General features: G+C 36.6%; 1 protein-coding gene across 5 annotated transcripts in view; it reads right to left on the bottom strand.

The window, feature by feature from the left end:
- The window catches only part of ARL15 (ADP ribosylation factor like GTPase 15), a 219,537-nt gene extending 205,948 nt beyond the window's left edge, over window positions 1-13,589 (bottom strand). For all 5 annotated transcript variants that reach the window (XR_003252990.1, XM_026062714.1, XM_026062716.1 and 2 more), the window contains exons 1-2: window positions 13,498-13,589; window positions 12,777-12,833 (exon numbers count right to left, since the gene is read on the bottom strand). Coding sequence is in view for 4 of the 5 variants with exons in the window: in XM_026062714.1 (XP_025918499.1) it covers window positions 12,777-12,830 (54 nt within the window). In the remaining variant the exon portion in view is untranslated. The remainder of the gene's footprint in view (window positions 1-12,776; window positions 12,834-13,497) is intronic.
- Between the last annotated feature and the right edge of the window lie 624 nt (window positions 13,590-14,213).

Below are 14,213 nucleotides of genomic sequence, written 5' to 3'. Positions count from 1 at the left end.
ATCCTGACACTCTCGAGATGCAGAGAGTCTCTATTTCCCTACTAGCATGGTACCTTTCAGGTCCCTTACATCATTGCTTTTAATTTCATTTATCTGTATGGTTGCTTGACCGAGTGCAAGGTAACACACTGGAATAATCCTGTATCTCACCACGAGAAACATGATCTTAAGTATAATTTCTATACTGTATTTCTACTGGAGAAGATCAAAACAAGCTGTATCTGGCCAGGCAGAGGAAACACTCACATCCCTCCCCACCACCCAGAAAACACTATTTGCTTAAAAAACAAAAACAAAATTCAAAAATACCCAGTCACAACTGTTAACTCACCACCACACAGTATTTTTTTTTAATTGCCTCAATGTCACGATCATTGTAAAATGTGTTTAATTTTTCTAAACCATAGTTCTTAGGTATGCATTCTCCTTTAAGACTTTTTTTTTTTTAAAAAAGGCGACATTCCATTCTAAGAATTTAATGTTTTCTTAATGATGTATTTCTACCTAAGATCAACTAATTTTTAAATAGCAATTTGCTTAAATTATCAGATAATCCTCTCACTTGATGCCACAAAGACTCTTGCCCAGTTCATCTTCATTTTAAATAAAGATGCCATTCAAAATTAAAGATCAAAGCATAGAAGTCGATTACATAACAATGCAATTAATCTCTATTTTAATTCTAGTGTACAGGAACAAGCCCAAAAATATAAGTTATTTGCAAATGTTGCATAAAAAATGTCAATAGAAATTTATTGTTTGGAAATTAGTTTTCATTAATTTTTTTTTATTTTTCTAGGTTTGGTTTTACTCTTTTAAGCATTCATTCCACATTTCGATTATGTGGGCAAAAAACTACATAATTTTCTTTCTTTTCCTTGAAGAACTTGCTGCTGCTTCTCTTTGCTCTTCATCTTCATTCCACTTCTGGTTGTTTGTTTGGCTTTTCTTTAAACAAGGGAATTAACATTAACTTTCCAGCAAAATGCAGTCCCCAAACATTAATTCCCCCACATAAAATAGTTTGGAACTTTTGTTCAGAGACTGCATATAAGCATTTTCAAGTCAGGAGTTTCTAAATCCAGCTGCACGATGTCTTCTCTCAAAACATACTGAACCAGCTGGATTTGACACAGCTCAGCTTCACCGTCTTGATAATGACGGCACTGAAAATCATGATGACAACTGATATTTGATTCTCTTCATCTCACAGGAGCAACCCAAAATGCAGTAACGGAAATTGAAAGAATGTCCTTCAGGAAAAACTACTATTTAAACTTAAGAGGGTTTTTTTTTTTTTAATTATTACTACTAATTCAAATTCAATTGATAGATAGGACCATGTCATTAAATCACAAATTAAGAAAAAATCCTAGAAAATGCTGTTTTGTAAACTAACATTATTTACTAATTTTCATGAAACAAAGAATTTTGAGAGACAGCAAAACCCATCTGAAGATCAAGATCAACATGTGGAGCATAACATCAAAAGATTAACATAAGATTTTTAGCAGAAAACCTTTTATATTCACATATATTTCTATACCCATGACTAGTAGCTGAAAATTTTACTTCACGCTTTCCTTTCTATCAACTTAATCAGAATCTGCATATTACATCAACTGTAGTTTCCAGGAAAACCAACACAAAAATGCAGGAGTATCCCACAGTCATCTACTTCACAAGTGTTAAAACACCCATTTAATTAGTTGATTTAAGTACACACCCTCTTTTGACTGCCATCTCTCAGCTCTATCATGGAGCAACATAGCTTTACTGAAAGCTGAAGTCAAAATTAATTACAGTTTTGACAACTATCAGGATAAACTTGTCCTTCAAACTATGCATCTAATTATTCTTTAAGATAAAACTTTCCCTTGGAATTATTCATATTTTCACAGTACCTTATGGTATTCTGATGGTCCTGTCTGATTCTTAGTGTACGGTCTATGGTTACTGAAGGTATGTGTATTCACTTATTACATGAACATAAAAATAGTTTTTTACAGTTTCTAGATGAAAGTTTGATCAATATAAACAAATCAAGTTAGTATTTCTTTTTTCAACTGGAATGCAGACTTCTAAAAGCTATGAGAAACTACTCAAGTAAGTGCTTTTTGGATAGACTCCAAAGCAAATAACTGAGACAGAAGAGAAACTTTGAAGACTGCAGATTAGTCTAAACAGAAACTTGCAAATAACAATAAGTAGAAAAGCAGCCACCTTAATAGGTTTGAAATCTGTACTTTGTTTACTCCTTCACATACAGCTATGCAATAAACTGTTTATTTCATTTTATATGTAACAACAAACATCTGAATAAACACTAATCATTTAGATTACAGTCCAAATGCCATAAGCATATGCCTACACATTATGCTTATACATTAAAAGTGAATTAACCTGACCCTCTCTAGTCTTCTACTAGGTTATAAATCCAGCCTGGTAGGTTGCCCTGAATCAAATGACAAGAGTCCCGGAGCTAACAGCCAGTCAGTGGCTTTTGGTAGCAAGCAAATAGAACATGAATCAAATTCACAATTTGTTTAAACTTACTAATTTTTACTTGTAGACAGAAACAGCATCACATTCCATAAAATTCACATATATATAGGCTCAACTCTACATACAGATTTCCAGGTTTTAAATAGCAACTTCCTTATTGTTAAGTCAGAAATAGAATGAGTTCTCTCTGTAAAAGATAATAGCAAACAGCTGTGCTGCAGTTAGTTAAATGATGCATCTATAATTAATGCAAGAAGTTGAGGTCTCAGGTCTAGTGGGGTTTCATGGCAATTAAAGTTCTCTATTGCTGTTAACCAGGGACCATCCAATGACAGAGGTATTTGCGACATACTTTCATTCAAAGCAGGTGTTGGCTCATAACAGGTAAGTCTCTTGAGAAAAACAGGGGGGAAAAAAAAACTGCTTCACAGTTTCATCCACTGTTTTAGGAACATCCCAGCATMTTTATGTTGTTTCTATTGCCCAATAAAAACAGATGTTAACATTGGTTGGGCTCATCTTCTAAGAGTCTTTCCAGGCACCCTGGATAGGAGATTGCATACCCCATGAATGCTCCTCATCAAGTAATTTAATATGTTCAGCATGAAAACAATAGGCTGCTTTTGATCCCTGTTTTAGTAGGCAATTAAGGCAAAAGAACAAATGGCATCTACATAGTACATAGTTGCATCTCTCAATTCTAACCTGCAACAGAATGTACTCCTCACTCTGGTTCTAAATTTGGGATTCTGTCCAAAATGACCCATCAGTTAATTTACAGAAAGCTGAAAAAGTATGTGATAACCAATTTTAAAACAACAAAAGAACAGACTTTCCTCCCTGCTTGCAAGGTGTAAGACAAAGAAGAGCTTAAACAGTAGCAAGAGAGATTAACATGAGATTTAGGTTAGACCTTAGAAAAACTGTGTGTAGAAGAGTACAGCTAGCTTAGCTCAGGAAGAGATCGCCAGAAAAGATTAGGGAATCTGCTAGTGTTTTGGGCGGTTTTCTGGGGGTTTTTTGTTTTGTTTTTTGTGGGGGGGGGGTTTGGTTGGGTTTTTTGGGGGGGTTTTTTTGGTTTTTTTTTTTTACAGAATCTGGTCAGAGGTGGTTTGGCCATAGCTCATTGTGCTTCAGGGCCAGGGATGAACTAGATGACTCTCTCTCCTTTCAACCCTATTTGACTTTATCATGTGAACATGAAAAACAATCATTTGTGTATCAAGGCAGGCTCTCTATTCCTAAGGCTTTTTATACCTTACCAATCCATGTAATGAAATCTTGCATTTCCAACAGCAACACATTAAACCATTAATTCAGTCTATAAAGCTCTTTTCTCAATTAAGCACTCCTTTGAAAAGGGAGGCATTTAAACCTTGACAAACCCAAAGCAGTCACTGAAAAGCCATCTGTGGAAAGACCTTTTTTTGTACCCAAGTAATTTTTGCAAAGCTCCAAACAAGAACTATGTCAAGCTTTTCAAATAAGGAATCGGTTTTCAGTAGAAAATACAAATATATCCATCACGAAGTAAGAGAAGTCAGTTTAAGAGCTAGCCCAATGCCTAAACAGCAACACAAAGACCTGCAATAGCTCCGACTGAGCATGTAATACTAAAGTTTTACATACACATTTTTGCATGTGTGTATACACACACATACACATCTGTGTGCATATATATACACACATACAGGCTAAGTTTTGGCTCTACATTTGCTGTGCACTCCCTCTATTCAGTTCTACACAGAATTCTTCTCCCTTGCTAAGGAAAGATGACTCTCTGGCAGCAGTTGTTATTGTAAGCAGGCAATACACACACTGAAATATAACAGAAGTGGTTTTAGCAAAAATATTCTAGCAGTGCTGGGAACAGCTGATCAAAAATACAAAAGCCTGAACACTGGTAATACAGACTTATCACAGTTGGCACCTAAGTAACCACTTTTTCCATAGATCAGGATTGTATGCCAAAATGGGAAAGACATTAGCTCACTTGGCAAACACCTATGTCGCCTAAAGAAATCATAGCTTGAAAGAGGCCAGAAAGGACAGAAAAGTGGCAACATGAAACCTAATGTCATTCATTGCATTATTATTCAGGAAACAGAGAAAAATACTAACATCTCCCTTTGTCAGATAAGGGCTTCCTAATACAACAGCACAGTATTTCAAAAATCCCTAACTCCTATAAACAAGCCTATCCTTCTCAATCTCATGCTAAAATTTCCAAACAAATTTGCAATTGCAACATAATTATATTCTAATCTTAACAGTAAAAATGGCATATGGCTAATTAAATGTCAGAATTCAAGTGCACAGATGTCAATGAATTGAATGCATGTAGCGGGTTACAATGCAAGGCACCATGATTCAGAATTACTAGACTCTTCCAAAGCTTGTCTGGAACTTGCTATGGCATATCAGCCAATTGCTTGCACTTTACACCTGTTTACATTGTTCTAAAGCTCTTATCTCATCACGTACTTTGAAAGTTAAGCCGCTAGCTGCAAGATTCAGGAATACACACTGACAAAATAATAAAAGCATTATGAAGAAGAGTTTCACAGCCACTTCCAAATATATTCAGCCTTCATTCTTACTAGGAGCTTTATTCAGTGACATGCAAGCACTTGAAGGAATGTGGGTGAGGATGGAAAACTGAGATGACAATAACATTTATTTTCAAAGTAACCCCAGCAAAGAGTTTATACATCAATTTGATCGTCAAGTAGATGGGTGAGAAATCTGACATGTTGGTATCCTGCAAGAAGCACTCAGAGACTGTTCTGGTAATCAACCCCCAAAATTATGCCAGCAATCACTTCTATTATCTCTGTCTGAAGCTGATTTACTTCCTATTACCAAGATTTTAAGTGCTGACTACTTTATTAGTAGAAGGTGTAGTTTACATAAGATTAATTCACATTACATTACAGGCTCTGCAGAACACACACCTAAAACCTCAGTTTCTTCTATTGCTGTTTTCTTGGTCATTAACAGATAGTCCCAGAGCCTCACATTTCTACTAGTTCTGCATAGCTCCCGCCACATACCTTTTTTTTTTTTTTTTTTGGGGGGGGGGGGAGATAAATTTTGACTCTTTTTTCCTCTTGGGGTATCTGGATTTAGAACTCCCTTCTATGACTTTCATGTTATTCTGGCCTGAAAGGCAGAAGTCAAATATTTGGTATTCTCATGCTACTGTAGCCTCTGCTTTTTAAACTGGTATATAGAGGAGTGCATTTTCCCATTTTGTTTTCTTTTGGAATTACCTTCTTGTTCAAAGTCAAGAGATATGTTACAGTGAAAAGCATTTTAGAACCTTTTAAACTGAGCAACCTCCCTCTGACATCCCAGAACAACATAACCCAAACTGCTCCTGGGATCCTCTCCTTCTTGGAGGATTCATTCTCTACCATAGCCAATAAATTCAAGAGAAAATAATCAGGAAAAAAATAAAGCATAATCCTCATGAGCAGCAAAGCAAAAGCATCTGAAACAAACCCTGATGTCAGCAATCAAAAGTTTGTGTCAACTTTTACTCTGTGTTCTCATTCCACCTTCCCTTTGTCATTCCAGTATCTTTTACCTATATTAATTCAACTTTTTCACAAGAAACCCTGCCTTGCCTTCCATGTGTAGACAAGAAATAAACATGGCACAGAATTTGTATGGTTTCCACACACTCTGCTGGTTTGATACATTCCCCATCTGCAAGTAGTCAGCTTGTCATAGCAGCAACTGAGCCCCAGCTCACACCGGGCCTCCAAACATGACCAAACATATACAGGTGGTTTGTTATGAAAGAGTATACAACTCAGACTAATGCATTGGAGTATCTTCCATGTAATCCAAGATGACAATAAAAGTGAAGTAAGCAGGTCTTAAAATAATCTCAAAGTATTCTGAGGATACCAGCATCTAAATATAAAGAAGATGTAGCAGCAAAAATTCAGCAGACCACTTTAAAAAACTAACTTCAGCATCTTAGCAGATGTTTTTGACATTATAGTGAGGAGAAACATATAAACAGAGACAGTTAGATGCATACTAATAGAGATAATGAGAGAGAAGGTTCCCCTCCTCAGAGCTTCCTTATAACAGATGAAATTGTTTCATTTGACAAATTTGATTGAATTGATTTGAACTTCCACCCACTTGTATAACCTCTTCCCTTATAAGATACCTATTCTTGAACAAATGGAGGATATCTTTAGAACACAGAACTATTTAGCGTAGCAATCATAATAGTAACACTTATATCAGTGATGCCCTCAGGAAATAGTACAAGCAAGTCCATAGGGAAAAATAATTTCTTACTCTAAGAAAAATAGACAAGCTTTTGAGCTCAGAGTAATCAAAACAAGTCTAAGACCTGAGGAACAGACTGATCCCACTTTCTATGCACAATCCCGATTTTGTGCAAAAGAAAAACTTCACTTAATTGAAAATCCATTTCTAGTCTTTGTTCCCTTTAATATTCCAAATGATATAGCAAATCGCTGGATGTTGAATTAGTAATTCAACATGCCCCACTGCTATCTTTCAGAGTCCACAGGATAACTCAAATTTCAAGCATATTATATTTTCAGTAAGAGATAGATGATTAGGATGTTGAACACCTATGCTTCCCTATGTATTTGCAATTCACATTTTAAATCTATAATCCATTTAAAAGAATTATTTTTCATTTTTATAATTGAAGGGGCTACTTTGCAAACTACACCAAAAAGAGATGCTCAGTAAAGGTCATCAGGAAAATTCCATATTCCCAGAATAAGCCCCTGAACCACTTGAGCCTACAGGAGTAGTTTATGTTACATGTGGACCAGCCACTGTAGGCAAAACATGACTTTTTGCCAGTACATTACACAACTGTTTTCTGGAAAGAGAGCAACATTGCAGATGAGGAATCTTGATTTCCAAAAAGAAGATGCAGAACAGTGTTTATGTACAGGATAACTAAGCACATGGCCTTGATAAATAGAAACTGAATGGCAATTTGCCTGAGCAGAAAAAATTTTGAGACTCTTGTACTGAGGATCTGGGCTTTCTTCCTAGTCCTGCCCAAAGTTAATGATCTGTGGAACAATGCCAGTGCTTTCTAGAGCAAGGAGACCTTGAGCAGTAAGGGACCCTGAAAAGCAGAGACTACTCAGATTAAACAGAACCTGAGGTCGTAATTCCCCTAGTTCACGACAGAGCTCTATTCCAGTCTGCAAGGTTGTCAAACAGACAACACTTCATTCTGGCAAAAATTAACAGGCTGACTAGTTTGGTAAACCATACATTTCCCAGTAAATCCATTCCTAGTTGTCAGAGGTTTGTAAGGGGCTATAAATACAGAGTATATCAGTTAATAGCTCAGGGAAGCAATGCTGTTGGCACCAGCATTGGTTGGGCCAAGTTGCCAAGCTCTTGGAGCAGATAAGGTGAGCTCTTGCCACAGGGAGAGGCTGCTCAGCAAATCAAATACAGTTTACATTATAATAAACCGTATGGAGAGAAAGGGGAGAGAACTGGGTTCTCATCCTCATTCCTAGCCCACTTTACCTGTCTTAATTTTCCCCATTTGAAAAAGGTCACAATTCTTTCTTCCTTTCAGGAAAGTACAAGGGAAAGTTTATAACTGAAAATTCATAATATATCTAAGTGTTTATATGCATCAGAACATTCTCTCTCCCTGTCCCTTTCTACGATTTAGATTGTTTTTTGTCCCGTCCCCACCTTGAAACCAAAAAACAGCTCACCTCCACATTTGCAATAGCAAACTGGACACCGCAAAGCAAGGAAATACTTTCTAGCTCCAGGTGGACAAGAGTGATCCACTACCACCATTTCATCAAACACAGGTCATTGGCAAGAGTTCGCAGATGGCAAGGACATTTTATTTAAGACTGAAAGTCAAAAACATTTGTACCTTTCCTTTCTAGCAGTCTACTCAGAGAATATCAATAGAGCTTATGAATGGAACTGCCCACATTTCCCAAAGGGTAGTGCATAAAAGGGTTTTTCCTGCTGCCTTTTTGTGCCTTTGTTTCGCTGCTCATGTCAAGGACACAACATGGGAAAGGGAGGAGTAGACAGGATATACTATATGAGCTCTGCTATTACTTTAACTTTGCATTTTCCAATAGGAAACTACGACAGGGAGGGGAGAGTCTCACAGGAAGCTTTCCATACTGTAAGTCACAAGCTTGCTTCTGAACCTTTCCAAACATGCTCCTATGATTACCTCCTAACCCATGATAACCTTTGGTTACCACCTTAACTGACTTCTCTTAAGAGCCTCCCTCTAACGCTTCATGAATAAATGTTAATTCTGTTTTGTCCTAACATTAGATAAATTCCTTAGCACACCAGCTGTTTCCAGTCAAACGAATTTAACACATGAATTTATCATTATAAACAAAGACAAATGTAAGTTAATCCAAAGTAAACCAGAAAACTAAAAGCGCACATTTGCATCATTCACTATACTTACCATATATAAACTATAGTAAGTACAGCTTTTAAACACATCATTTATTTCCACATCTCAATGTGCAAATTCAAGCCAAGCAGCTGCTCATACCAAAACATCCATTACTCATCACTTTCAGGAAGAAGATGCCAACATTGGTGCAATGCTGCTTGCGTGCATTAGTTTTGCCATACTTAGCATTTAAGTAGGAAGTTCTACAAAGGTTTTTTTGTTGTCCATAATGTTTTGTTTTTACAGAAGTGTTTTACAATCACCTTATCTTTCGATACCACACTCTGCAATCAAGGAAAACCATTACTTTCTAATTTCTTGAAATGGGAAAGTGCTTTTTTCCTAGAATTTTTCTTCTTAATGCATGCCAGCCAAGAACCACACTTCCGTTAGGCCTCCTTAGTTTTTCTGCATGGTTCTTACTACTGTAGCAACTTCTGTACTTGCTTTATCAGCCTGCCTACCAAAAGAACAAGCAAGACAAAAATTACTAGTCTTTCTGCTTACTCCTGAAGTCACATTTGGGGGATGAGGATCGCAGAATTTACCCTATTAGCCCTGCCTCAAAAAAGCTTATTATTATATGCCAACAGTTTAGAAGAAAAAAATCTGAAAGCCTAATACAGAGCATCAGAGAACTTTCCAGAGATGAAATGTAGGCATACAACCATGCACAATATTTTGGAGGTGGAGTCCTGAATTGCTATAAAGGTAGCAAATATCTCATTGACAAAACTGTCTTATAAGAAAGGCATCAAACTTCAGATTATTCTTCCTCTGAAGTTCACATAGGCTCAACTCTCCACTGTTATTTCATTATTACTTTAAGCTAGTTAAAAATAAATAAATAAATAAGGAGCAAAAAGGAAGTTAATGATAACAGCACAAACTGCCGTCAGGCTTTGCCATGAGTTCTCATATTCTTGCAACCTCCATGGCCACAGACACTCAAGGAGAAATTTCTCCACCTTTTCCCACACTTCAAATTGACACATCTTACTCAGACACTAGTAGGGTGGAAGAAGCAGAAATATTCGATCTGAAAAAAATGGTATTTCTGCCAGCAGGTACTAGTTGTGTAACACAAACAGGAAATGGAATTTTTTGTTTTGTTTTGTTTTAATCCCAACAGTTTCTATTTAGGTTTATGACAGTGTTTTCATTTTTAGGATACACATAGTTCAGCTTCAGATCCTTACAAATACCTATACAGTTTTTATATTAACCACCTCTACTTTTCTACTTCCCTCTTGGCTTGGGGATATGCTTCTAAATAACCTCATCTGGTTTAATCCCCCAAGATAGGTAGCACATCTCTCTCCCCAGTCTTAAAGATCTCTGTTTTTCCCAGCTCAAGACACCAAAGCTTTTTACTCTCAGACATGGCATGACATTAGCCAGTAAAACAGGTAGCAGATTGTTGCTGAGTCTCTTTTGCCACAGATATCTATATAAACCCTTCCTCCACCTTATAGTCCATGCAGGCCTGAAAAACAGGAAGCCTATTTAACAAAATAGTGCAGCTGAAGTAATGGGTGCTTGAGAGTGTTACTGATAAGCAGCTTGATAACAAGCCACCAGTTGAGACTTCTGTAGTCCAAAGGACTAACGAAGTCTATGCAAGATACTTGTGGCACTGTACAATGAGGACATGCAGAACAGAACATGTCCAAATAATACAGCACAAACTGAATACATGGTGCTGCTAAGGACTGGCACTTCAGAGACTGCTTAGCTTTCGGATAAAATCAATTCAAAAAATCACTTAAAACCTGAAAAAGAGCATACAGTAGAAAGCACATGATACAAGATATGGGGGAATTGATTAAAAGAGGAATGTGTGTTGGAGATTTGTGGTTTGTTTCTTGACCATCAGTAGAGCGCGCTATGCTTGCTAGCTGCCAAATTGCCACATATCTAAGCAACAAATCCAGTGACAAGAGACTATTTACATGACTGGAAGAGCAGTGCAGAGCATGGAGAGAGCAACTACTGCACTTCATTTCCTCGTAGCTCCCACTTCAGCAGGCCTCTCTCTTAGCTCCAACACCAATCAAAGCTGTTCAAATCCAACTCTCCAATCAGATCCCTGGAAAGTTGTTTTTCTAATGACAGGCATTTCTATATAAGCAAGTACTTTTGCCATCCAGCACTTCCCAAAACATCTATTTTAGCATTCACATACACTTTATATATGAGGTATGTCTTCTCCCTACACCATCACAGCGCATCTCTGGATGCTCTTAAGTCTATTCATCACCCTCCTTTCCAGTTCCTCCCTTGTAGTCTCAGCAGGTAGGGAAATCAGTTCTTTTCATTACTTCCATGAATAAAGCTAGCTCTTCATATTTTATAATTAAAAAATGCTTGATGAAATTAAAGATAATGCTGCCCAACAGGGCACAATAAGATATCAATCACCCAACCACCACTACAACTGCAGACACCACAACTTAACAGTGAAATGCAATATAAGCACCATAGTGATTTTTTTAAACTAAAATAGAACCAATTATTTTCAGAGGGAGTATTTTGCCATACAGCATACCTGCTTATACACATTCACCTGAATCTGCAATATACACAGATATACACTTGGATATCTTCACAAATCAATTTTGACATATTAATATAGGCTTTTAAAGAGCTAGCAGATGATTTGCATACCTTGCAGCCATTAAAACCTCATACTGCAACTTTTTCTGATCCTTTAAGATAAGCATGCTCATATCACATAGGAATTTGTATAGAGAAAGCTTTTCTAAGGAAGTTAAATATCACAGGAAAACATGCTTTTGACTTTGCAAGTAGCAATTTCCTCTTTAAGGATTTTGTCCGTACTACCCAAATTTAAGTTCTATCTTTTACAAAAGAGTCTTTTAGATGCTGGCAACAGAACACAGGCAAATATCATGGTAACAACCTCATGCAGGTATTAAATCCTGCCTAGAACTTAATTCTAGAAACAAAAGCAAGTTTTAAGGTTGGGATTCTGCCCCCAAAGAAGAGTAACTGGTAGTATATTGTTCTCATCACAGGTATTCAGAATTCACGTACCATTTTCCATTCTATTAGGCTATATCCTCAAAAAGGGTATGTGCTAGACTTCTTGAAAGCAGCACTCCCACTCCAAGAGCTCCAAGATCTGAAGCATAATCTGAGCTATAGCGTATGAAACACTAAGCAGAGCTCGCTCTAAGAGCCTCTACAAAAGACCCATTCATCTGTCTGTTCTCATCCTAAATACGAGCAGCAGTGGGAAAGAAGATAACAAATTTTTTTTTTTAATCTTAGCATATTTAAGACATGGGATTCTGAAGCAGCCTTCATACTTCTTTTATATAACTTAATTGAGGTTTGGAAGGTTTCATTTGATAGCATTAAGGCACTCCAGACAAAGCTACAATGTCTGCATATAGCTAATGTGTTTTAACATATGACTTTACACAAACATCATGGATATTTAAAAGCAAATGTATACAAACTCTTCAGTAGTTATATTGGCCAAAATTCTCAGTGACTGATGTGTAGAAGTTTCAAGTGTCCTTATCACAAGAAGTTGGCTGAATTTTTCTTTAATTTTTAATTAGAGTGGAGAACACTTTTTCTGCCCTTGTATTAGTAAAGCTTTGACAGGATAAACCATGCTGTAGTCTGTTTACGTAAACTAATATGATAAATCCCTCCTGCTAACTATATTATTTAATCCTGAACCCCAAAACCTAAATAACTTCTTTTGACTAAAATGGCATTAACACTAACAAAAGTTATTTATTTAGTTAGAACATTGGCTTACCGTGTAAATGCCAATTCTACAAACAGCAAATGAGAGCTGGATACATTCAGACATAGTCTAAAGAAATTAAAATAAAGACATTACCAAGAATTCTACTTATTAAGAAATCAAGTTATTCTCCCACCTCTCCCCTCTCCCCCAAAAGAAACACCTGATGGTATACTACTATGTTTTTGCTGTAAAGCTGTACTAAGCAAGGTAAGAAAAATGCCATAAAAGTTCACATTATTCAGATACTTACTACCTTTCGTATAGAAGCAGCTGCTAGCATCACTGCACTTACTAAGTATTAATGCTTAAGTATTAGTAGTAATAAGTATTTCATTATAGGCCTCAAATTACTCAGTGCTCTCCAAATGTCCATATACCACTTTAACATTTTGCATGCAAGCTTTCAGTCCCATTTATTTTAAACAACTTTGGTTTAAAGATAATCTACAAGAGACATCCTAATAGTCAGATTAACGTGCTTTATGGCTTCCTAGTGGTACTTAAACAGGCTTCCATGTTTAAATATTATGTTCTTCTCTCCCCACATCATTCAAGTTCTCTTCCTCCATATCGCAAAATGGTGCGTACCCCTTGATGCTCCTATATTTCTGAAGTTGCACTTCTTGAATTCCCTAAGATTTCTCATGTTTAAAACAGAACTCTTAACTGTTTTGAACATTTTATTTAATCTAGTCTTGCAGCTGTCAATAATCATATTAAAAGTTTTTACCCTGAACTTGCTCAACTTCCAATCTGTTGTGATGCCACAATTCTACGTCTTCTGGCAGTCACCCAGAGAAGCTGACGATGGACTATGAATTTCTGACGAAACAGATGAGAAAGACTTTCTTTAAACAGCATAAAGTAGTCAGAAAATAAATCCAACTCCCCCCGCCAAAACAGACCTTTTGTAAGTTTGCCATTTCTGATATATAGTCAAGCACAACAGAACAGCCTTACAATGATTTACTCAGGACAGTAATTGAGGAATTCTTTTCTCATTGTGGGCAAAAGTATAAAGCAACTAAGTGGAACATTTTTACTATATGTTTACCAMGTTCACACATCATCCACACATGATCCACTTTATGATATGTGTGTGGGATACCACAGGCTTCAAACAGCATCCRTGAAACAACTTTTTTCTTTGCCTCTATTTTCTACTCCCACCTCCCTGCCCCAGAAATTTGCAGGTGAGTTATCTAGTTAATTGGAATCTTGATTTACAAAGTTAGGAGAGCAGCTCTTATGAAGTATATGGCTTTAAAAAAATATATAAAAAAAATGCAGCAACATTTTTCTTTTGCTGTAACTGTTAAATTTAAAACAAGCAGTATCTCACTGAACTGTCTGAATGTCAAAAGGAACAGCACAAGAACCTGAAAGCAAACTTCAGCAGTGTGATTGATTTTCTATTCTTACTGGAAGCAAGCTAAGATATTATTA

Source organism: Apteryx rowi, unplaced genomic scaffold (assembly GCF_003343035.1).
Source record: "Apteryx rowi isolate R43461 unplaced genomic scaffold, aptRow1 scaffold_192, whole genome shotgun sequence".
Classification (NCBI taxonomy): domain Eukaryota; kingdom Metazoa; phylum Chordata; class Aves; order Apterygiformes; family Apterygidae; genus Apteryx; species Apteryx rowi.
The sequence above is the reverse complement of the archived record's forward strand: the minus strand, read 5'-3'. Positions and strand labels throughout refer to the sequence as shown.